Below are 27,267 nucleotides of genomic sequence, written 5' to 3' on the forward strand. Positions count from 1 at the left end.
AAATTGAAACTACGGTAACGATGTCAACAAATTTAATTCTAAACACAAAATGTCGACTATAATAATTGTTATGATTTATTTGAGTTCTAGTGATTTTTAGTTTCCTAAATGTTTTATGAAATAAAAATATTCGCCTATTGTAGCTAACATGATACTTTTGTTAAAAAGTACGTGAATGTATATATAATTTCTCCACTGTGATTTTTCTGTATGTCCCACTCCTTAAACATGTTAAAAGTACGTAAAGGTATTTCTATAGTCACACTCACTCAAAGTACGTGAAGGTATTTCTATAGTCACACTCCCTAAAAGTACGTGAAGGTATTTCTATAGTCACACTCCCTCAAAATACATGAAGGCATTTCTTTAGTCACACTCCCTAAAAGTACGTGAAGGCATTTCTATAGTCACACTCCCTAAAATTACGTGAAGGTATTTCTATAGTCACACTCCCTCAAAGTACGTGAAGGTATTTCTATAGTCACACTCCCTCAAAGTACGTGAAGGTATTTCTATAGTCACACTCCCTCAAAGTACGTGAAGGCATTTATATAGTCACACTCACTTAAAGTACGTGAAGGTATTTCTATAGTCACACTCCCTAAAAGTACGTGAAGGCATTTCTATAGTCACACTCCCTAAAATTACGTGAAGGTATTTCTATAGTCACACTCCCTCAAAGTACGTGAAGGTATTTCTATAGGCACACTCCCTCAAAGTACGTGAAGGTATTTCTATAGTCACACTCCCTCAAAGTACGTGAAGGCATTTATATAGTCACACTCACTTAAAGTACGTGAAGGTATTTCTATAGTCACACTCCCTAAAAGAACGTGAAGGTATTTCTATAGGTCATACTCAGTCAAGGTCACGTTTTTGATTCGTTTTAATGCAATTGCTTCAAATGAATGAAAGTAATGTTTAAAATAATAATACTCAGAAAATGAATAGAAATTATGTCAATCAATAATTTATAAAGCTAATAACAATAACACATATCTTGAAGTATAATGTTCCCATTTATTCAAAATATTAATTTTTATCCGTTGTGGTAAGTTATGCATATGGATGGATTAAATTATTAAGAGTTCAAGGTCATTTTAGGAAATCGCATTTTCCTATGGATTATGTCACTTAGAAATTAAAATATATTAAGTTGTTAATCGTTCAATCTTTAATCTCAAACTACTTCTTAATACAATTGAAGGTTTCTTGGTTCATATTGGTCATTTTTGGACTTCACAACTGAGGTAGGCTTTTTTAAAATATATTTTTAAATTTCAAAATATTGTTATTTAATTTACGTTTGAGATGTTATATGTATTTGGTCTTTCTTGTCAAACAAATATTTATAACCTAAGAATTCAGAGTTTGAACCCAAACATGCCAGGGAAATACACAAAACCGTTCAATCATCATGCATTAAAAAGAATGGAGATGTGGCGCAAGACAGCAACACAGACCAATGAAATTTTTTAACACAAAAGCTTGTAGAAGGAAAACAGTCTTCAACAATAGACAAGTGTCCGTCTAAACAATAAATTAATCATATGGAAACAGAAGTTTTCAAGACCAAAGAAATGCTATCAACATCAAATTCTACAAAAAAACACACAATAAAACACAAAACAATCAGACATGTCATAGACAACAACTGGCCTTTGACAAGCTATTACGTACTAGTATGTGACAGAAAATAATACATGTGTTCGCATTTTAATATCGACCAGTAGTAAAAAAAGAGCTACACAAGAGAGTCACAGACATGCCATAACATACCAGTGCACGAAAAACCTTTTATTCTGAAACACAGAAATACTAAAATTGAAAATGGAAATGGGGAATGTGTCAAAGAGACAACAACCCGACCGTAGAAAAAAAAATAACAGCAGAAGGTCACCAACCGGTCTTCAATGTAGCGAGAAATTCCCGCACCCGGAGGCGTCCTTCAGCTGGCCCCTACACAAATATATATTAATATATATATATAAAACAGCATCTTAATTCATCAATAAAACTAGACGAAATATTTGATTTTTAAAGGTCAAAATGACATTAGATTTAAGGCAGACTCAGCATTTAGTTGAATATAAAACAAGACGGTTTATAAGAAGTTCATTTGCCGACATCAAGATAAAGCACACAGAAAAGTGGAATGAAGCTGTCGACGTGGAAAATAAAAATAAAATTGCTCTTCAAAAACGAATGCATCAAGTGAGAAAGCGAAATGCCCTAGTTAAGCAACGCATGCTGACAAAAGTGGTTGGTGTTCCAAGAATTATCTCCCTTCTTGGAAGGAGCGTTACAGTAAGTAGTGTGAAATGTTTCTATCATGATACTGACACCGTTTGCCATAATACTTCATATCTAACAAGTTAAGAAACATACTTTTCATAACGAATTATATTTCCTGACACCATTGGTTGATTTGGTTTTACACTTGTAGTTTTCTCAAGGAAGTTAAATAACATCTATTAAATATAACTCCTTGGCTGTCAAAAGAATAAGATATTTGTCCCCGTGTAATCACTATTTGTAAATCTAGCTTAAATATAGGAATAATGCTTTTTGTCGACTCGGTCTCTAAAAATAAGAAGAATTGGTTCCTATAAGTTTTCCGATCATTCCGCTTTTCAATATTTTTTTCAAACACTGAGTCTATATATGAGTTTCTATTGGTTTTCAGTGGAGAAGGTGTAAAACTTTGTCTAAACGGCCCTTGAAACAATTTGTTTTTCTAAAGCTGCTTAACTTCACGCGAATAAACAAAAAGACAGGCTATGATATCACAAATATTTTGGAAATCCCAAATGTAGGTTAAGGTAGGGTTAACATGATAAGGAACAACTTGGGGAAATTATAATATAGAGAAAAAATAGATGTTTATAGATATTATGTAGTTCTAAAGAATAGAGAATAAATGTTAATAAATGATTGAGGAATAGAGAAAAAAATACTAAAAAAGAACCCAACAACACAGATTGAAATGAAAGAGGCTTTTAAGCTCATTAGCTACTCAGAAATCCATGATTGTATAATATGAAAATTCAGGGACAGTATTCAGAAAGAAGTTTGTGTAGACTGGAAATATTTTGCGAAAGGAAAAACTTCAGTATATATATGCAAACTCTTGTAAAAATAAACCTGTATTACCAATGTATTTTTATAACAAAAAGTTTTAAAAAGACATTATTAGATATTAAAAGACTTGCAGTCTGATAAAAGGATAAACGAATCTTTCGAAATCTGGTGTTCTCATTTGCATATGTATGCCATGGTTAGTGCTAATGCAGGTTGAAGTATATACATGTGAGTAGACATCATATTCAACATCTTTAATTGAATTTCGCATTCTACTATATTAACTGGTGAATTCATCTGAAAACAGTCCCTATCCACGTGCACATTGTCACATTTATTTCTAGCTTTTAAGATAAGTACAAACAGTTTTTTAACCGATTCCCATCGATCCTCCTATAAGCTACTGACATATTATAACCTTTTTGAGTCTTGCTGTGACCGAGATATTTCAAAGCCTTGCTCATATAATAAAAAAGCATTGCAAATAGAATCAAAACTTTATAAAAATACCTGCGTCTTTCGTCCATTTTATCGTTTGTGGAATGGCAGATCAGACTTACAATCAGAGACATACATTGTTAGAATGCGAATAATATAACTTTTAAAGTCATATAGACAAATGTTTTGTAGCACTGAACACAGTGCAGGCGGAATGTCAGCATGTCAGCAGCATCCAACCGAAATGAATTAAAGGCTGAATCTTCCACTTCATGCAAGGACTTGGAGAGTTATTATTTTAGTGGTTATAAAATTCGTTTTAAATATATATATCGCACTTATATCCATTAGGTTATTTTGTAACGGAAATATCAAAATTAATGATATTGTTTTATGAAATTGTTGAATGCTGACTTTAAGAAAATTCTATGTTTGTCTCCCATTTTTCATTTAAATTTCCAATGCAAACAAAAAAAATGCATCTGATATCTTCAAAGTTTTATAAATCAATATTTGTCTATTACATTTTCTTCTCGTCGCTACAGGACACACCAGTCATTTATCAAGTATCAGATCTTAATTTACTTTTCGCTACATAAAATATAATTCCAGTTAATGTTTAAATTCATATTTAATGACAAAAAATTGATTTGTTATAGCGAAAATTATTTGAATGAATTCTTTAAGCTATTGAATCTCCTCGCCGTGATTTTAGGAGTAGATAGATTTTTAACATTGTTTCAACTGAAAGACGTTTGTTTAAGACAGACTCAAGAAATGAGACATTTTTATAGTTCAAACAAAGAGATCAATATTAAACTTTATTCAATAGATCTGAGATTTGTCTTGTACATACAAAATCAAATTATAACAAAATCCATACGTCTTTATCTTAACGTTGTATTGTGTTTTATCACACAATGGTGTAGCAACGGGGATTTAAAATCTGTAATTTATACAAACCCCACCGCCTTCCCCATTGTCAGGGTTTAAAAAAATTCTAATGAATTATTAACGCATTTCGTACGGTGCTTTGAACCTTATGATAAAGAAAGATATCATTGCTGTAATCAGAAAACTTTATTAATGTCATCATTTTGTACCTGAACTGAGTAGAGAATCATTAAGTTATTCAAACGGATAATAACTGAAACGTTTCAATGTAACAAAATCATCAATTTAATTATAAACGCTTGTTTTCCGATGAAAATTGAAGAAATTAATTTCTAAAATTGAAATCAATACAAATACAGAATAAAATATTATGTTACAATTTCTTGAGTAGCTTTAATAGAACAAGTGTGATTAAAAACTAAAATTCACGGAAGAAATGGACGACCCTGAATTAATCCGTCTTGATACACCAACGAGAGATTTATGGCCACCAAAAGATCCAAACGAAGAAGTCGAAGAAGAAGACGAGGAATCTGAAGAGGAAGACGAAACGGAAGAGGAAGAACAGGTAAAGGGAGAATTTTATCAACTTCGTTCTTAAATAACTTCGATCTTATATTCAAAATTCTATATAATGAAACATTCTTGGATATAAATTCTGCATTAAGCGTTAGCGTTAATTTTCTATCTGAAATCGAAAGACTTTCTCACTGCTTACGATCTATACGTTATTCGTCAATATTTCGAATTGCATCGCGACACTTTTAATACTTCTGAATAAAAAATCGAAAACCAATGATGTATAGTCGTCAATTTGTACGTCCGTGTTTGTATTCGAATCAATTGGATTTCGGGAAACACAAAGTCGTCACTTAGTACGTCTGTCTGTGTATCCGAAACAGTTCATTATTTATGGACTGTGATTGAAGTTATCGCTGTTGGATGTGACATGTAAGATATAGGGTAGGGAGAGAACATTTTTGATTTTGTAGAAAATAGGTGAAATCTAGGCCACTCTCTAACTAAAGTTAAAAAAAACCCGGGAAAATGGTTAACCAGATGGAACATCATGTCCGGATTTCCTACATTGCCTGATGGGAATATTACTTTACATACACTACTAAATAAAGGGAAATGGAAGAGGCTGATCGATCAATTTTGGAGTCAATACGAGAATTAAGGTTAAATGTCACTGTCACTCAAAAAGCAACGTTCCCCGTTCAGTTGGATCATTTCAAATTAACTCTGTCTGAAAAGAGAAAGTTCCAATGGCATATCATCGTGGTACTTGATGGGAAATAGAACGATAACTATTTAAATGAAAGAAAAATGAATATGTAATAGTAAATCATTTTAAAATCAATAAATGCATATTCTAAACAAAATTGATAAAATATGTATGTATACAGACTTACTTATTACAGTCAAGTATTCAAACCAATTAATTAAAATTTTGCGTTTAGATTTGATAAACGATTCCGTATTAATCCCAAGGGATATATCATGGTATCGTCGACACTGTGGTAGTACATTTTGAAATTAACTTTCTATAAAACTAATCATATTTAATTGAGAATAGTTGGAACTATCATATTTTGGCCTTCGGTTGACTTTAACACATTGAAGAAATTTTAGATAAAGAGTGCTATCTTTTCAAAGTAATTCCTGGTAGTGGACTGAACGACCATTTAAGTTAGTATAGAAAGTCCCTGCATCATTCCAGAGCACAGTGTTTATGTACCGATAAACAAAAATTACAGTTGGTGAAGAAATAGTAATTAATTTTATTCATCTGATTATAAAAAGATAATATTTCAAAATTGAATACCGAAAGAATCGTGTTTATGCACACTTTTTTTATTGGCTTGTCCGAAGTATGAAATACTATTCGTATAGTCACTCATTTATGCTGTTTTTTGACATCGGATCTTTGGTCTAATGAATGTTGGTTTTGATGTCCTGTAAAACGTTAGTCGTCGCATTTATTTTTTTCTTTCACATTAAACAAACTATAGAGATGATTACATTTTGGGTAGTTGACTATCGTTGTAAGACGTCTTGGGACCTCAAATAAAATAGTTCTGTTAATTTTAATGATTTGGTATGACGACTTATTTGCGTTTGAATATATATATATATGTTATTCTAACTTATTCAAATTTACTCATTGCATAGAAAGGCATGTAAGCCAATGAAAATTACGAAAAGCTTAGAGGTAAACCAGCACAATGTTTTTACTTGAGTAATTAAATTTGTATTTCAAAGCTAATTAAACATTTCAACGATAAAGAGAATATTTGACCGAACACTGTCTGAAGCCTTGACACTTTTATACTATATTCTTGTCTTGGCTTATTGCAGACACGAAGCAGCATACATAAGTCGCTTTTTTTTCTTGATTCGTCGTCGTTTTTGTCACACATATACAGTACATGTCATTTTTTGGAATTTTGAGCTTCAATTTTCACCTCTGTCATCTAAATAGTTTAGAATATCTAAATGTAAGAATATAAATATACTAGTACATGTCTACATATATATACTGTACATACAATGTAACTTTTAATTGAACAACAATAATACAGTTCAATAAAATTTGCTTAATTGGTTTTAATGGTACTCCAGTACCATGAGTACTGTCTGTAATAACATACTTGTACTTGTACGATGTAGAGAGGCCTTCACAAATAACCCTTTTAAAATCAAAATCTAAATATTTCCAAATTATATGAAGATCAACCCGATCCATAAAACAGATTAGAGTTAGGTCGAAGGAGGATGAAACATGTTGCTCCATCGGTAAGCGCTAATAACTTTTACCATTTATATTATTTATTGAACGACTATAATTGTAGGTTTAGTTTTTCTTTGTTACTTATAAACAATCTGACGCTTAAAATGTTCATTATTTTTATGTGCAAGCATTTGAATATTCTCTCTATATATCTAAAACAAACATTTTGAGGAAGCCTGTAAATTACCAGCAAAAAAATCATACCATATGGTTAGTCAATATTCATGAAAATTAATAAGAGAGGTCACGTAGCATAGCGAGGTTAACTTTTCAAAAAAACTTTAACACGATAACAGGTTAGGGTGAGATTTTCAGAAATGTGCAGACTTAAGGGCAAAGGATAAAGAATAGAATAAGCTAATCAAAATATCTATATATATAATTTAAGATGGATATGGCTGCCGAAAAGTGAAAAATAAATAGTAATAGGCAATTAAATATAGAATTAAATGGCCTAAAAATCTAAAAATGAAAAAACGAATAGGTCCCCCCTCCTAGACCCTCATACAAGTACTATAGTATCCGATATAATATTAGACTATACCGATATTTGAAAGTTTATATGAATTATGTAAAATATTACCACAATTACTTCCACAATCGACTTTTTCGTAAACCTAGACATATAATCAAATAAGCAATTTTAAAAGAAGATGCACATATTACATTACAAAAACTCTCATTGCACTCAAAGGCGACGATAACAAAATGTATGATCTTAAATTTATGTGCACAAAACACATAGTTACGTTATTATTTATGTTAGTGCATTCTGCTTGTGCACTGAGTAGATAACGCCATTATTTTTTCTTCTAAAAGAAAATATAAGTTCAGAAAAGAGAATTATAGTTTTGCTCGGCGGTTTACGTAATTATGTCAGATAGGAATGGGGACGTTATGAAACCTGTTTACGTATGCGAGGAGAGTGTCTCTTTCTCGGAGAGTTAAGAATCTATTACACTTGTTAGTTAACAGTTCAGTAGTGGCGGATTCAGAACTTTTCATAAAGGGGGGTGGGGGCGCTGAATGACCTTAGAGGGAGGCGCTGACTGAAATAAGAGAGGGCGCTGACTGACGACCAGGGGGGGGGGTCCAGTCATGCTTCAGCGATTCCCTATATTATCAACCATTTTTTCCACGAAAGGGGGAGGGCGGCCCCAGGTCCCCCTGGATTCGCCTATGTTCAGTGCCTCTTTCTTTTATCATTTTGAACCCCACACCCCTGATATAGTTTGATTGGGATTAAAATCTAAATAAAATCAAAATATTTGCGAATAACGTTCGGGTTTTTTTGTCGTTTGGATACTGTATCTTTGACTATACGTACCTTAAAAAACAGTTTATCCGTCAGTCTTTTTTGCCTGTACAAAATTATAATATTTAAATCAGAGTAGTTAACTAAACAAACACAAGTGGATATTTAAACTAGAAAATTATATTGATAAATGTCTAATAAATTTTAAGGTATTTAAACATGATTAAAATTGAATGAATGAAAGAGGGTGCTTTCCGTTGCATCTGGTAATAACTTTTTAAATATTGTATTTAAACACAATAATGCTACATTTAAGAAAATATGGTAGCATTATGAAGTTATTAAATAAAAGTTTAAGTACTTTAAGAGGTAATTAAATTAAATGTACTTGTATTTCAATTATATTATAGGTCACGATGCCTAAGCGCATTAACAAATATATTTCTTTCTCCTTTATCAGAATTAATTATTTGATAGATTAAGTGCTTTCACTACTTGTAAGATGATTTTTTTTAAAACAATACATCGAACTACATACATCATACAATTATACGTCTAAAACGCGTTAATCCAGGTTTCAGTCAAATCAACTCGTTTAAAAATGTTTTTTTTTGTTGTCGTCGTCGTCGTCGACAGTGTTGTTGTTGTTGATGTTGTAGTTGTTGTTGTCGACTCGTCGTCGTCGGTGTAATTTTTGTTGTGGTTTTTGTTTTTTCAATATATGTATATATTTACTACTATGGTTTCGTCCTCTAATTTTCAAAAGCATGTCTCACCACTGGTTGAAGATACATGGGGGGGGGGGGGGGGGGGTGTAAACTCGTCAAGTGTCAGTAACAGCTAAAAGAAACCAATACGACAATATTGGCAAAACCAACGAAATTGATGTAACTATCATGAATATCATAGAAGTTTATCCTATAATAAGTGTTTTTAATTATGAAATTAGTGAATTTATTACTTCAACCGTCTTAAAAATATAGAATGCGTTCAGCATTTATCGGTCAGTACATTTTATGCTATGTTCTTTGTTTTTGGAAAATTTGGTGCACTCCGGTTTTTATTTAATCACTTAATACTGTGTTGCATCATATTGTTTCACAGACTCCAATTTTCACACATTTCAATATTAATATCAACTATTAATGTTCCACCTATCTGATACTGTTATGCATATACATATTTGAGCGTAACTAACTGTATAGAGCGAAGCGTATTAATAGAGCAATGTTTTTGCTTTCATTTAAATTGTACTGAATTAATGTTGCATTAATTCTGAAGAGTACTTGAACATTTTCTATACAATGGTAAGTAATCTTTTAAGAATTACTACCATTTTCAATTTTTGAATTACAACGCGATATCTAGTTGTGGACCTTATAAAGTCCTTTTGGTAACTAAGTTCACACCTAATACATGTACAGATAATACATGTAGTATTACTATAAGACATTTCTGACCTAAATTAGAAACACCGTATAACTTTCTTGCACTGTTCTTAATTTTATTTTTTTTCTTACCAGGATTTGCTTCTCGCATACAAGTTTAGAGCTAGTTCCCCCGGATTTATTTCATATCTGGTTTAAAAGTCCTTCGTTCCTTACTTAGTTCACAGTGGTAAAACTAACTTCATGTGTGTATTTTCTTGTATTAACAATATTTAGCGTATGTTTCAAATGTAACCAAAACATATGAGTATTCTTAAAGTCAGCTAGAACATAGATTTTGACAAAAATAATGTAATTGTTTTAAAATAAGATATACACGAAGAAACATTCTTAACCAGAAAAAAACTTTTTGTAAGCTTTTATGTTGATTTTATGACGTAGTCTGATGAAAAAAAATATTCAATACAAAATTACAAAAAAAAACATAAAATTTGTTTGCACTTTGAAATATCAACGGTCATTTACACCAGCCCACCATAATAATTGTACCAGCAGCTGTCAAAATGACGAAGAACATATACAGTGTAGTTTTTTTTTTAAACAATATTGACAATTCTTGGCATTCCGAACGTGTTTTTAAAATCATATACCAGAATTACAGTTTTGTCTGCAAGACTCGTTAAAACTCGCTCGAATAAAAAATATTGAAAAGGACAAATAAAATACAAAGTTGAAGAGTATTGAGGTAAAAAAATCCCAAGGGTATGCTATATACAGCTAAGGAAAATTATGCCTGGTTAAGAAATGCCTAATGTAGACATTAATATATAAGATATATCTTGAAATTTATTTGTAGCCTTACGTCAAATTTCGACGGATGGCAAGAGCTGTGAAGATGTTAATTCATGTCTGCCATGTTTGTAAAAGGTGAGTTATAAGTATATAAGTATATATGTTGCTATGCTAAATAGTATGATGAAATATGAATGTCTGTTTCAAATTCGCCCAAAAGTAGTCCGTTTTAAGTCATTTGATGTATTATGTTAAAAACAGATCTCTCCCTTATTAGCAATAGAGATTTTTTTTTTGAAATTTCTGAGATTTTTTAAAATTGGTCAAGAATACTGCTAATCTTCAAATTGCCTTCATTTTGACATCGCTGGAAAAATTGTTAAGGCACAAGCATATAATTGGTTGCCATAACCACTGTTGTAACAACCATCATTTGCTTCGATAATTATTCCGTTGCTTAACTTTGATCTGTGGGTTTCTTCAGGATGCCCCGTCTTACACTAGCGGCAAGGGTTACGATCCAGTCCCCTCACACGAGGTAATTTAGTTGTCATCTTTGGCTAGTAGAAGCTGTTTAACAAATGACCACTGTTAAATGTTGCCAATTCAATGTTCCATTTTTTCTCAATTAGTTGGGTATACAAGTTTGTTATCCTTCTGCTTTTTTTTATTCCAAAGCCTTTTAGTGACCTCTGTATCACAAGAATCCTGGTTTGCCCTACTGGACAATTTGATCGCTGTGACCACATTACAACAATCACAGAAGAAAGGAAGAGAATTTGTTAGACTGGTACAAAATGGTGCCGGAAAATTCATGCAGTTGACATTCGATCTCAATGATTATAAGCAACAAAAGCAGACAGAGGTATGAATGCATGGAATATATGTTTAACTTGTTGGACACTTACATAATTGATTCAATCATGTTTAATAAAATTGAAAAAATAAAAAGAGATAACTTGACCAAAGATCAGATAACAGCCATATACCACCAATGAGTCTTCAACAGAGCGAGAAAATATCGCACCCAGAGGTGGGCCTCAGCTGGCCCTTAAAATTTGTACTAGTTCAGTGAAAGATTTTCTTGAGATAACATGACCATTTCAATCTGTAAAAGCAGCTGTAGAGTATAATAAATTTGGAAGTAAACTGACACGAAAAGAGAGATGTTGTATGATTGCAAAAAGGATTATGGCCCCTTCAGCGCGATTTCAAATTGACAAGAATAGAAGCGGATAATTTTACCTTTGGACACCATTTTTTTTATAATATGCTTTAAAATGTTATACCAAGTTTGCATATTATCTATTTCAAAATGCTGAGTAATTGCGCAACATAGTCAATTTTCTACAAATCAATAAAAATGCAACGAATATTCTAAGTATGATGCATATCCTGTGCTACTGTGTTACGCGTTTTTTGTTTAATTGATATATTCAAATATTTCATCAAATAAATGATAGTTGCTGAAGTTGACAGCATCAACATTACAAACAATTTAACAAGCTATTATCCAATTACAGAATACAATAAAACTGTAAAATATCTAAATTAGCAATAGTTATAAATCAATCGATGAAGTACTTTGTATTAAGCACCATACGCTCAAGCAATTATCTATTATGATTACTGACCAATTACACAGACATTCGATGTTTTCCAAAGGTCATTTTTGCAATTTCGTTCTCATTTTATTTAAAGAATTAAATTATGAATTATAAATATGGAAGAAAAACATCTAGTTGCTGTGGTTTATACTGTTGCTGCTTAACGATTTCAAAGCTCATTAACACAATCCCTTGCATACCCGTAGCAAGGGGGGTTCGGACGAACCCCCCCTCCCCTTGAAAACAAATAAGCACTGTTAAAGTCAATGTTCTGTTTGAATTGTGACTGTTAAAGTCGAGTTTGTGAGTCCAACGAACCCCCCTTTGGAAATTCCTGGCTACGGGCCTGCCTCCAAACAGCTCTCTGAGGGTCCGTTTCACAAGGCAAACTTACAGTGGATGCAGTTCTTAATCGCTAAATCTAGGGCAGTCTAAAGTTCCCGCCATATATCCCGGTTGCATCTTGTATAGCCTACCTGTTGTATAAATGTGTATCTCGGTTATCATTCTGAATACGCATGTAATATTTGCCACTGAACGTTGTCCATGCCAAAGTAAAGCATTCATTCTGTATTGCTAAATGAAAAAGCCATTATATAAAAACAAAATGAGTTTGTCCTGGCTGTACCAGTTATGAATATTCTTTTATTAGAATTGGAATTATTGAACCTTAAAAACAACAAAACAAAACGAAAAATAAATTCTATATTCTAGAAGAATATTGAAGAGCATTTTTGTAAACATAAATTATATATTTTACAAAGCAATGTACGTTTGTTTACTAAACTTGCACCTTCTGAGTAAGAAATCTGAGATAGTATGTATTAAATGCGGGTGATATTTTTTATTAAAAAGTAGGGTTAAACTGATGTGTGTTTATTTTATCATCTACAGGGTTTATTTACCGACGAAATAAGAGACATTATGCGACAGAGACCAGGAACACGGAAGCAAGACAAGGTTGATGAAGTGAGTTACAGTAAAACCAATGTTAAGAAAAACATGATTTAGTGAGTTACAGTATAACCAATGTTAAGCTAAACATGATTTAGTGAGTTACAGTATTACCAATGTTAAACCAAACACGATTTAGTGAATTACAGTATAACCAATGTTAAACCAAACACGATTTAGTGAATTACAGTATAACCAATGTTAAACCAAAAATGATTTTATAATTCCATTTCCTGTAACTAACAAAAATTATTATGTACAATTATGTGATTAACGTAATTACCGTTAACGATTAAGGAGAATACAATGTGTAATTATGACCAAAATTGATTTTTATTTTTCACACGGAATGGTCAGTTATTTGTAATATTCTCGGATCGACTATACATTGAAGGAGGTTGGCAATAAATCATAATGTAAGTGATTTTATTAATTTATTTTGCTTACAATAAGTGCATGTTATGGATATTTTATTGAAAGGTTGTGAAATGCCTTAAAAGCATGAGTAAACAGTTCAGAGAGTATCCATTTACTGTACAAAGGAAAATTGTCCAGTATTCTTTCTATGACAAGTAAGTAATATGATGCATTTAATATACAGTATTTTACATTTTACATATAAAGATGTTAAAAAAGACGCAATCAATTTGTTTGATATCATAGAATAGAACTAAGACAACTATTCATTCATCATACCTTCATTCATTTTTGCTAAAAGATTTAATCTACAAATTGTAAATATTCATATGGACACGGCACACCAACTGCTTTTCTTTACAATAAAATTGAGAATGGAAATGAGGAATGAGTCAAATAGACAACAACCGGACCATAGAAAAAGCAACAGCAGAAGGTCACGAACAGGTCTTCAATGTAGCGAGAAATTCCGGCACCCGGAGGCGTCCTTCAGCTGGCTCCTAAACAAATATATACTAGTTCAGTGATAATGAACGCCATACTAATTTCCAAATTGTACACAAGAAACTAAAAACTTAAAATAATACAAGACTAACAAAGGCTAGAGGCTCCTGATTTGGGACAGGCGCAAAAATTCGGCGAGGTTAAACATGTTTATGAGATCTCAATCCTCCCCCTATACCTCTAGCCAATGTAGAAAAGTAAACGCATAACAATACGCACATTAAAATTCAGTTCAAGAGATTTTTAAAAATGTTTTAAACAACCTTAATTATACAGCTTGCTTTGTGGTATGAATTTTCGCATAGTTGAAGGCCGTGTGGTGACCTTTAGTTGTTAACTGTTACGTCATTTGGTACCTGATGGTGATTTATCTCTTTGGCCCTTTGAACTCATGCAACATCTTATTTGTATACCGCTCGATGTTCAAGGATTTACGTACGGTGATCTGCATGAAATTGCAACACATGAATTATAACTTAATGAACCATGGCGCCGTGATTTAAAAAAAGCGGACAAAAGTCAAGTAGTGCTCATGGTCAAACGGCCAAGGATCAATGTCAATGTTACTTAAAATAGAAGAAAAACATATCAGTTTTCGAATGTTTATAGCTCGAGTTTCCCTTGCCTTTTTAGAATGAAACTTATACTGGCGAGAAAAAAAGGGTTCTGGGAAGAAGCCTACTAATTTTCAGAGGTCAAGATCAATGCCACTAAAATATATCTTTTTGAAGTTTGTTTTGGTATGGTTTTAAGTTATGAATTGTAACACATTTATATAGGGTAAACAATTCACAATAATAGTACCTGCGTATTTGTCCTTTCACAAACACTGTCATGTTGAATCCTGGAAACAAAAAAGTTTTCTCTAATTAAAGAGAATCCGTTGCCAGCGCCAGCTTTTTCTTTGTCTTTATTGTATCCTTATGCGTCTGTTTTAACAGCCTTTAGCCAATCTAAACAAAAGTAAAATCACACAAATACTGAACTCAGAGGAAAATCAAATTGGGAAGTCCATAATCACATGGCAAAATCAATTAACAAAACACATAAAAAAGGAATAGACAAGAACTGTTATTTTCCTGACTAGGTAAAGATTTACATTTAGTTCACACATTTTATAATTTAATGTTATTAGTTTTCTTCTTTAACTGCTATAATATAGAAATCTACATCAATGAACGTATGACAAATAAATGAGTATGAATAGCAATCATTATAATTTGTTATTTCTTTAATTAGACTTTACAAAGGTTAACTAAATTACAAATATTTATAACAAAAGGGAGATAATTAGAATTTATTTATCAGGTACAAACATAACAGAGTTATCCTTCGTGAAGGATTAGCTCCAGATGGAATCTACTTTAACGTTAGCGGAACATGTAAGTATTTAAAAGTGATGATACACTTATATGTTAAAAATTAGGAAAACCCGCGTTATGTTGTTCTTGTTGATTTTACATAGAACTACGATTTGCTAACCAGAAAAAATTATTATCAATCCCTTGATATACTTTTCCCTTATATCAATACAAGCAACGATGTTATTTAAAATGTTTGTTTTGAAGGGGAAAATCTTAACCTCTTTTAAATAGAAATGATTATGCAGTTTCACATTGTCGGTTGAGATTGATCATTTTTTATTGACTGTTAAATTTTATATTTTATCTGTAACCAACTGTTAATAATGGCAAAACTATCTCGTTTTTTTGTTATTTATTTCTTTACAAATAAAAATACTGCAAATTTGTCTTGCATAATTTTTATATAATTGTGAAATAAATTAGGAATGGACCTACTTAGTCGTAATCGCATTTACTGATCCTTTTTTTTAATACGTAATAGCAAATAAAGATAATTAATTTTAAACTTAGAAATAAATGGTATGAAAAAGTAAGATACATTTAGCTGAAACAAATTGAATGAAACTAAATTATTCAATCAAATAGTACCCATAATAGTAAGAAAACATTTGTCTTTCTCTCTATATAATATATTTCGATAAAACATAAATGCGCGTACTTTGAACAAAAACAAACAATATTTTTTTTTTAAAAGTTGTTTAAATCATGTTGATTTTTATCGATCCAGAAGTAAATCTATGGTAGTGTGTTTGAAAAATAAATCACCCTGTGTTCTAAATCAAATTTAAATAATCAAAACAGAAAATCGGCCGAATTGGGTAATTTGTCACACTTTGAATTATGCATATGACAAGGTACATGCTGATCATTAAAGATCCCATACAAACTATAAACATAGAAGGTTTAAAAGGTATTTGTTATATCAAAAACACCCGTTACATTAGAAAACCATTTGTAATGTCACTGTTTACAACAGTTTAATTTAAAACCTAAAATTAAAAGTTCCAAGGTTCTTTAGGCTTTGTTGGTATTTCCGTTCATATAAATCGTATTTTGTGAGATACAAAAGCTTAATATTGGCCCCTGTCATATTTGTAATTATGTCTATATACTATTAACATAGATATATGAGCATATACACAATGCTTTGCTACGTATACACTCATTTACAACATAAATGTTTAGGTATTTGAAAAGCGATCACTTACACATTTTGATGCATTGATAATGTTTGAAGATATTCGATTATTACGGAGTATGTGTTGCGTAATTCCAATGTAATCAAGGAGCCTTTATTGCATGTTATTTTTTCAAAGTGATAACAAAACCTGAAGGAAGAAAGAATACAGAAGAGATTCATCCTGGCGATAAATTTGGGGTAAGTATATTATATTGAAAAATATTCTCAATATTAGAAAATAATACATAAGTTGTATAATGAAAACTATCCATTTAGTTATAAAAAAAACATATGCATATTATTTTTTTTTTAATTTGAGGTTTCATATGCTTTATGCAGGCTTAGGTAGTTGTCAATATTCCTTCCGGCTTTTATTCAGCAGGTACAACTCAGCATGTGGTTTGTCAGTTGAGACTGTCAGGCATACCATTTGGAAAGTATTCAATACGATTTTAAAAATATATGCATGTTTTTCAATTTACGAGCCCCGATAATACATATATATGCTTTGGTCGGGTTGTTGTCGCTTTGAAACATCCCCAATTCCATTCTAAATTCTATATATATTAATTCTTTTGATGATAAGGGTTCAACATATTTTCATAATTTTTACCTATATACTAACGTACGTATCAGCGGAAATTTTGATACTGACATTTCGCTTTGTTTCTCTTACTCAAAGGAAGAAGATTTGATTTGCGGATGTGCCAGAAGATCAACTGTCATAACAAGACACGAAGTGGAACTGCTATTTCTTCATCGATTTGTAAGTTTTTCATATGTCTTTTGTTTCTTTTATACCGCGTAGGCGGTGTTGTGGGAGTGCCCGTACTCATCTTGAGTTGGGGATGTCGTAGTTTCAACCCCGGTCAGGTCAAACCTGAAAAATTGATTTTGCTGCGTCTGCGCTAAGTATTATAGGAATAAGAGCAAATATTGAAAAGAAGATGTGGTATGATTGCTAATGAGACAACTCTCAACAAGAGTCCAAAATGACACAGAAATTAACAACTATAGATCACCGTACGACCTTCAACAATGAGCAAAGACCATACCACATAGTCAGCTATGAAAGGCCCCGAAATGACGATGCAAAACAATTCAAACGAGAAAACTAGCGGCCTTATTAAAAAAAAAAAAGGAACGAAAATCCAATATTGAACACACAAACAAACAACAACCACTGAACTACAGGCTCCCGACTTGGGACAGGTACATACATACATATATAATGTTGCGGGGTTAAACATGTTAGCGGGATCCCATTCCACCCCCTAACCTGTAAAGCGCAGAGGAAGAACAATTATCGGACTTCTACCTTGCAAATTAGGTCGTTATAAACTCGATTTACAAAATGTAGTGTGTCGGTCTAGTACAAAACCAGGTTTATATTCCTATTGGATTAATATATTCTCGTCCTGGATATGCATCTAATTTGTTACTCGACATTTATCACCCATTGATTGCATGGTCTTGTTCTTCTTGTAAGGTTTTATTTAACAAAAGTAAAACTGTTGTTCTAGTATATCGGCCATAATGTATCAATATAATATACATGAATAAATAACAAATATAGACTTACGGTATTTGAAAAGCTTGACACAATACAATTAGGGTGTAGGGTTGGGGTTGGGTAGTGGTTGCAAACAATTAATAAATTTTCAGATTGTTGTGTTGCACATGTGTACGCCGCAGAGAAAAACTAGTACGCGATCTTTTTAACAAAACTATCTACTTGATTTTTACTTTGATAAAAGAACACATATAGTAGATACAAATAACCACTTAAAGTTAGAAACCTAACTATGTATTGAGGATATTTCATATTTTAATTCTTGTTATAGATTTTTTGTACTATCGACGGATAGTTATATGTAAAACTTTCCACTTATCTCCCAAACTTTGACTTATAAATATGTACATACTGACAAACTGATAAACGTTTAAGTGCAATATACTTTTGATATCACAGTTTACTACTTGTCTGTGCATTTCTGGAGAGCCCTAAAATTGTCTTATATTATTTTCCAATATTATTATATTAACGTGTCGACTTCAAGTATTTGCTTTTGACGATATCAACTTTGACAGTAAAATTGTTATAACCTCTCTCAGTCGGAAGTAAGAAATATACAAGGATTTAGGTTGTAAGTAATTTCCAATTATATTATACTGTCAATTAAGCATTTAACTAACTTATTATACATAAGGATACATAAGAGCACATTAGACGTCTATGTCACGAACAACAATATTACTACTAATATCAAATATTTCAAAGGAAAAGTAATGGTTTTCTTTCTTTTAACAATATGTTCTTCCTTTCAACGAGATGTTTATAATGTTATGAAATCTTATTAAATTATCTTTTAAAATTTTGAGTGAATTATTGCACGACAGGTATATTATTAAATTGAATAATAATTCTTTGGACTTATTCGCTATCAGAGAATACAACATTAAGTTTGTCCTTCATTTTGTGAAGATACAAGACTGCTCATTTCTGAAGTTTTTATTACGTCTATAAGTTTCAATTACATATACCATAATGGTACTTTACATAACATTGAGAATTGAAATGGGGAATGTATCAAAGAGACAACAACCCGACCATAGAAAAAACAACAGCAGAAGGTCACCAACAGGTCTTCAATGTAACGAGAAATTCCCGCACCCGGAGTCGTCCTTCAGCTGGCCCCCTAAATAAATATATAATATATAGTTCAGTGATAATGAACGCCATACTAATTTCCAAATTGTACACAAGAAATTACTATAGTTTGGGATACTTTCATTATTAATTAATGCATGATTCATGAATATTTTTTTTTTCTTATTTTTTTTTATTTATGAACTGAGAAAAATATTTTTCGCCTCTTATGATAAATACATACGGGCCTTATTTTTTTTTGGATTTGAACGTTCCTGATGAAAGTCTATCAAGAATAGTGTTTCGGACGATATAAAAAAGAAGATGTGGTATGATTGCCAATACATACGGGCCTTAATTTTTTTGGATTTGAACGTTCCTGATGAAAGTCTATCAAGAATAGTGTTTCGGACGATATAAAAAAGAAGATGTGGGATGATTGCCAATGAGACCACTATCCACAAAAGACCAAAATGACACAAACATTAACAACTATAGGTCACCGTACGGCCTTCAACAATGAGCACAGCCCATACCGCATAGTCAGCTCAGTATAAAAGGCCCCGATAAGAAAATGTAAAACAATTCAAACGAGAAGACTAACGGCTTTATTTATGTAAAACAAGAACCAATTTATTTAGAGTAATATATAACTAGTATTTGTTTATTTCCTTGGCTCATTGATCCCAGACAGAATACTTATAACAAATAATTGGACATATCACAGCGCCTTTTTGTCGGTCAATTATCCTATTAACGCGTGAAGTTATATATTTTTCTGATTAAGTCTATTTATGTCTTTATTTTAATTTTCTTATGGAATTATTCAAAGATTAACGGATAAAAACGAAGATAGTCAAGCTGTAAACATTTAAAATCATACTATCGAGGGTACTTCATTTTTTTCCATTATTTGAAATTAGTTGCATGTTAAGAGTTAATGTAGAAATAACACGAAAAGGACATTTAATAAAGTTTAATGATCATAATATTGATTTACAAATTAAAACATTTTTCAATAAAATTTTATCACGAACGGTACATGAAAAGTTACTTTTGTAACATTTAGTTCCGCCTTTGAAATAAATCCTTTCAAGACCATTAATTCCTTACATTTTCGTATTTACTAGACACACTTCCGTTCCTAACTAAACGAATAGGTAAAACGTTGACAAATTGGTATATATAAAATCATACAAATTAAAACTTAAATGGTTTGAAATGTTATTTGTGATATATCATACATGTACATAATGTTTTTTATTAGTTGTTCAAACAAGTACTTTTTTTTCTCACGCTCGATGTATACCTACTGATTTAAGTCTGTATATGAACAAACTGTGAATTTTGTGCTTCAACACGAACTTCGTTGCTTAATGATGGCTACCTATGAACTAAATATCACAGTTTTGAATTAGATAAATTTCACCAGATCAAGAACGAAAACTTTGATATTGTGCATCATTATTTAATCGTTGTTTTAACAGGATTATATGGATATATTTGATATGGCTGCTGATTCTAATGACGAGAAAAACCTAGAAATCTGCAAGTAAGTAACAACAGAAATATTATCAAGTATAAAGATATCTCAAATTTTAATTTCATGCCAAACTATATTGTACAAAATGGTTTTTGTTTAGGGGGTTGGGATTGGGGGGGGGGGGGGGGAGTGTAAAAAAGTGGAACACTTCGTGAGCCAAATCTAATCATACGTTAACATTGTGAAAGCTGCATGGTTAAAATGTCAAAATATTGATACATTCTATATAATATACCTGTCCCAATTCAAGAGCCTGTCATTTAATGATTGTTGTTTTTTGCTGTTTCTCATATTTATTCTGTCACATAAATCAGATCGTTGAATTTTTCGTTTGAATTTATTTAGATTTTACATGATCGGGCTTGGTGCTATATATGCGGTTCGCTTTTTGCTCATTTGTAAAAGGTGATGTAAAACTATCTGAAAGAGGAAACTACGTGTTATGGTCTAAATTATGTACAAAACAATATTAGTTAACATAAAATATTGACATGATACACTGCAACAAAAGACAACTACTGAATAACTGGCATGGCAGTCTGGCTTAGAACAGATTCATACATACTGTGGCGAAGTTTAACACGTTTGAAGTCGCCCAACCCTTCCCCAAGCTATGGCAGTGGCATAACATCACAACATAACAACATTACGTACATATAAATTGAACGCTTGTCTCATCAGATAGAGAAAAAAAGGATCCAAACACAAAATACAGACGCAACAGTATATTTGCAGTTACTGAAATCTAGTGCAATGTCAATAAGGCTAATGAAAAACACTTGTATACAAACATTGCGAAATTTTGTGTGACGGTCTAGTACAAAGCCGGGTTTAGATTTATACCACATTACCATTTTATCGTTCTGAATTTGCATTTAATTTGCCACTGGACGTTTGATAATCATTCAACACAATCACATGATCGAATATGTGTTTAAACTAATGAAATAATAATTCATATAGATAATTGAATAGATCTGTTTTTAACATATGATGTTGTAACGTTTTGTTTTTTTTGCTATAGAAAGAATGAAGTCCTCAGACATTTTCCACTGGAAAAATTAGCTGAAAACCCTGGAACATGGAGTGTTTTGAAATACAAGTAAGGAAAACTGTGAAATGCAAATATTTGTAAACACCCTTGGGTTATTTTAATTTAAATTTACTATTATATGCATTGACAATTACGTCTACAAAGGAACATGGCTATGCATTTTATTCAATGTAGGATTAGTATACTTTGTTACGAACTACTGTGAAATGACTGACATGTTGATCATTGACACAGTATATTAGATCAGTGCGAGTGCCTTGTGTTTTTCTAGTGTGCGACGAAAGTCGCGATACATTTTTTGAATGAACATGGTTATGAATATATTTGTGTGTATGTTCGTGTTTGTGCACATTTATAAAAGTGCTGATCCGACAAAGAAGCGATCTATATTTACTGTTTCACCAGTTTATTCAAACCATTAAAACTATACTTTTAAGGGAAATCAACAGGAACATCAATTTTTAAATATGTTAGACATCTAAGACCACGCAATGCTTAAGAAATATAAAACATTCATATAGAATGAACATATTAAAATATTCAACAAAGTTTGATTGATGAGTGTTAAACGCCACTTCTGTGCTATTGGCTATACAATAAATGGTAACTTAGTCATCGAGATTTCCAAAAAACTTGTAAAAAGTTGGTAATAATGATAGCAATACCTTCATTAAGCATCTTAACGACTTGAACTGTTGAAGTGGATTTTTAAAACAATGTTATGTTTGCAAATCTATAGATATGGAAGACTAATGGTCAAAGATAGCAATGACGTGGAATGGATATATGTTATCAAATCAGTAAGTAGTAAATACATATAATGCATCATTGAAGAAACATGTGCATATATAATTGTAATTTAACATCTGACTAAATCATATTGCAGGTAAACCAATTAAGCATTTTCCCAGTGACGTCAGTTTTCAAATATCGTTCCATATGCATGATATTTAGGTAGCGTTTATTTTTTCGAAACTAAATTGTTGATTACATATGTCAACCATAGGTTGCAGATCGGGGTGAAGCAAAGCATATTTCTGAATTTTATGTTCTTATTTTACTTTATGTCTTTTATAACTATTTCTTTTCTTGTCTTATATATTTTTGTAACTGACAAAAATCGAAAAGAAACCCTACTCTTTCTTAACAGTACGCTCCGCCTTTATTTGATGAGATTTTTTAAATGAAAGTACTGAAATGGTTCCTCTAAATAAATACAATTCTCATAATAATGCTTCAACATGAAATTCATATGTGTATTATTATTTTCATATGAAATCAATTTTCAATTAAGTACATTAGGAAAAATTAATAATATTTCTCAGGGCGAAGCGCGTGTCTTATCATATTTGAAACCAGAAATCATTGATATCTCTAAAAGACGGAAAGAGATACAGAAAATGATGCAAATGGAGTCCCCATTCTACAGGAAGAAGAAGTTGCTCAATTTTATAGCTGGTCGTGATTCAAGTGAGTATTTAATGCAAATGAAATCAGTGAAGAAAATAAAATGTGACAGCAATCATAAAAGTTCAGGACGTTTGCTACTCCTGGTTTTGAAGTTTTGTCAAATATTCGGAATCCTCTAGTTTTTGAAAGAAAAATGTTGCCAATGTTAAATATATAAAACTTCTTAGGGGAATCATATTTCATATATATCATATATTTTTAATCATGTTAATACATCTACGTATCATTTAAATCCGTCAGAATGAATACATTTCCATTAGCATGGAATATGATAAATTGACGGGAGGAACGACAAGACAAAGAGATGTGGTGTGATTCTCAATGAGGCAGATATCCTCAAGAGTTCCAATGATGTGTATTGACGTTTGTCGTTTGAATTGGTCATATAACAATATTCCGAATTCCATCATTGTTATTTGTTCATTTGACCACAACAATAGTTTTTTCACATTTTTCAGCTGAGTCAGCTTATAAATCGGCAAACTATCACCCAGGACAACGACGAGGTTTAGTGTCTGCACCGCCTACATATGGACATCGAAGGTGTCTTGACGATTTGGCTTACAAAAGTTTTCCGGAGACGCCTAGAAATTATCAAACATTAGAATCGGTAATTGGAAAGAGAGAACCATTGAAGCAAATTACAAACGATGTTAAGTTGCCAACACTTCAAGTTATTAATTCGGCAAGATCCTCAAAAAGAAGGGACTCAGAAGACGATAATGAAGAAAATGAAACCAAAAATAGTGCACGTGAACCGGAAGAGAAAACAGAAAATGAACACGTGACCATTGAAGACCTTAAACCAATTACCGAATCAAAAACTTCGTTTTATCAGAAAACTGGAACAAGAAACACGGTTAATTTATTGCCAAGAGCAAAATCAGAAATGTCAAGTCTTCTAAGCAGATCTGGTTCTAGAATGAAAATTGAAAAATCACAATATGAATCAAGTGTCAAAAGTTTATCTGAAAGACAAAAAAGTGTTGTCAAAAAGAGGGAGCTCCCTCCATTTGTGCAAGTAGAAGTGCTTCATCCAGGACAATCGTTTGTAAGTGTAGTTTTATTTACAATAATTACAAAATGTTTTTTTGTGCGTACAAAAATATAAAAATAACGTAAAACGGAAACTTCGCTATATATGACTATGTGGCACTCAAAAATACCATAGTAAAAATAGAATATTTCAAATGCCATTTTGGTAAAAGAGAGGGGAAATATACCAAAAAGACATACAAACTCATAAACTGACACCGATAACTTTCGTTTATAATTGCAGTAAATATAAACTAGTATATATGAAAAGAAGATGTGGTATGATTGCCAATGAGACAACTCTCCACAAGATACCAAGTGACTCAGAATTAACACCTATAGCACATACCGACAATCACTGAATTACAGGCGTATGACTTGGGACAGGCATATACATACATAATATTGCGGGGTTAAACACGTTAGCAGGATTCCAACCCTCCCCTTACGTGGGACAGTGAACAGTACATGTTCATTCACAAAACTAATGATTCGGATATGGACATACTTACGCTTGTGCTAGATATATTTGATTGTGGAATAAAATTTCATGAAACTTCTTAAAAGTCTTCTTCAACTTATTCTTTTCATATTTTATCTTAAAAAAAAGCAACGAAACCTCCTTTCCCTTATCAAGTCAATTTCAATCTATTACGGATTTGGCTATATGTTTTGGACCTTTTGGATTATAGCTCTTCATCTTTTATATAAGTTTGCATTTTTACTATTTTGGTCAAGAGCATAACTAAAGAGACATGTTTTGTCGAAATGCGCATCTGGTGCAGTAAAATTGGTACCGTTAATGTTATTACAATTAAAAATGGCTGATATATTTTTGTCAGCGTAATTACAAGTTCTCATTTCGTTTTTAGGGTTTGCTGTCTCTTTTGGAACCATCACAAAGAGGACCATCAGTAAGCTTAGTAAGTAAAATAAAATATTCTAAATTTTATTGACGAAGAAATTTGTCATAAAGATATAATACAATGTGGTATGAATGCCAATGACACAACTCTCCATTCAAGTCACAATATGTAAAAGTAAACCAAGATAGGTTAAAGTATAGTCTTCAACACGGATCCTTGACTCACGCCGAACAGCAATATATAAAGGGCCACAACAATGACCTTTCAAACGGGAAAATCAACGGTCTAATCTATATTAAAAAAAAGCAAGAAACGAGATTCATGTATGAACCACATCAACAAACTACAACCTACTGAATGTCAGATACCTGACTCATTTGCCAGTTAATGATTTTGAAATTATATCAGTATCTTCCTTAGAATTATCGATGTAATATTTTAAATCTTAGCGTATACCCTCAAAATTCAGAATTAGTAAACGACACTGTTGTAATATACGTATCATTGATTAAGATTAATTTGAACATTCCATTCTATGGTTGTTTTAATAACTTTATAACTTGATAAATTATGTAAGTTAATCTATCTCAGCAGGACATTGCTTCAAAGTCATTTTGTCTATGATTTGTCTTTTATTCAAGTAGACTAGGTTAAGATGAAGTCATATGAAAGTTATTACATGTACGTGTTCAAAAGTGCACACGAAAGGCTTATTTCAGATTTATATATTGATTTAAGGCTAATGGTCGTTTACAATGTTTTACAGGTAAGCGGAGAGTGCGAAGTCCTTGCAATCAACAAAAAGTTCTTCAATAAAAACTGTGATGATGCGATGAAAAGTTTGATTATTTTGAAGGTGAGAAATATAACAGAGACAAATTTATTCCACTTACAAATAAAAAAATCAATAAGTAGGACTTGTCTCTTTGATTATCATATTTCTTATTTTGACCTGAGGCACGATTACATTTCATGATGTATTTTAAATTTTATTTTTCTGCAATACTCAATTGGTACCGTTAAATTTATTTATACTATGAGTTAAACTTGTTGTATTCTCATCAATAACAGCCTGTTGAATGAGTATTATGAATATAAAGCTTTTTATAAATAGTCAATTACTTCAATTGTAGGAAAAACCCTTCCCTCCACAACAGGAGCTGGTGGACAGGCTAGATATATCCATGCAATGGGACGAATTTAAACATGATACTGTGAAAGATTTCATGGACAATTTAACGAGAATGAAAGAAATTAAGCGATGAATTGTTTGAGGCGTGATTGATATACTAACTTGTCTTTCATTTCATGTTTTAACTCTTTTTTTATAAAAAAAAACAACAAAACAAGAAAGAATATTGTGATATCAGCGTTTTTTTATAATAAGGTCACATTAAAACATTAGTTGTAACCCTAAAAATACATCGGCATGCACTTACGTATTGAAAAAAGGGAATTACAAACAATAAACTAATACATGGAAATTAAACCAAATTGAATAAAGTTAGGAAGAAATTGTAGAAGTTATGGACAAGATTTTAAGTGATCTGTTAACTCATGGCTTAAACATATCAGTTGTTAGGACCACTGTCCAACAAATATATATTTTTGACAATGTTTCTGAAGTCTTTACTACTTTTTTATATTTTCTTTTGTTTTCTGTGGCCGTCCGTTTAAAAACATATCTTTTCCCGGTTTTGTGTCGTGATTATATTAAGATCGTTCAGTAAAACGATAAAAATAACATTAGAGATAATAAGTCAAATTCTATAAACTTCAATGACATAGTAGTGTACGAATGTGCATCAGCAGGTAATTAAGTTTGGATTCGAGCGTCATTGATGAGTCTTTTTTTAGACGAAACGCGCGTCTGGCGTATATACTAAGTTTAGCCCTGGTATCTATGATGAGTTCATTCTCTATGTGTGGCTGTCATATTAGTACCTGTGCAACTGAAATTAGGCCACAAGTCTATTTGTTA

General features: G+C 31.7%; 1 protein-coding gene across 2 annotated transcripts; it reads left to right on the forward strand.

Moving 5' to 3' along the window:
* The first annotated feature begins 1,174 nt into the window (after positions 1 to 1,174).
* Positions 1,175 to 26,621, forward strand: LOC134696144 (uncharacterized). 2 transcript variants are annotated; one of them, XM_063557778.1, is made up of 17 exons: positions 1,175 to 1,250; positions 2,044 to 2,307; positions 10,707 to 10,777; positions 11,321 to 11,507; positions 13,144 to 13,218; positions 13,684 to 13,775; positions 15,433 to 15,506; positions 16,805 to 16,866; positions 17,351 to 17,434; positions 20,806 to 20,870; positions 21,886 to 21,963; positions 22,655 to 22,715; positions 23,241 to 23,385; positions 23,844 to 24,436; positions 25,293 to 25,343; positions 26,053 to 26,142; positions 26,420 to 26,621. In XM_063557778.1, exons 2-17 carry the CDS (start codon positions 2,050 to 2,052, stop codon positions 26,549 to 26,551), a joined length of 2,118 nt encoding a protein of 705 aa, XP_063413848.1. In that variant the 5' UTR covers positions 1,175 to 1,250; positions 2,044 to 2,049; the 3' UTR covers positions 26,552 to 26,621. The 2 variants fall into 2 exon arrangements, with proteins under 2 accessions (XP_063413848.1, XP_063413849.1); XM_063557779.1 differs by lacking the exons at positions 1,175 to 1,250; positions 2,044 to 2,307 and adding an exon at positions 4,643 to 4,981.
* Positions 26,622 to 27,267: the final 646 nt, after the last annotated feature.

The sequence above is a fragment of the Mytilus trossulus genome, chromosome 14 (genome assembly GCF_036588685.1).
Source record: "Mytilus trossulus isolate FHL-02 chromosome 14, PNRI_Mtr1.1.1.hap1, whole genome shotgun sequence".
Lineage (NCBI taxonomy): Eukaryota > Metazoa > Mollusca > Bivalvia > Mytilida > Mytilidae > Mytilus > Mytilus trossulus.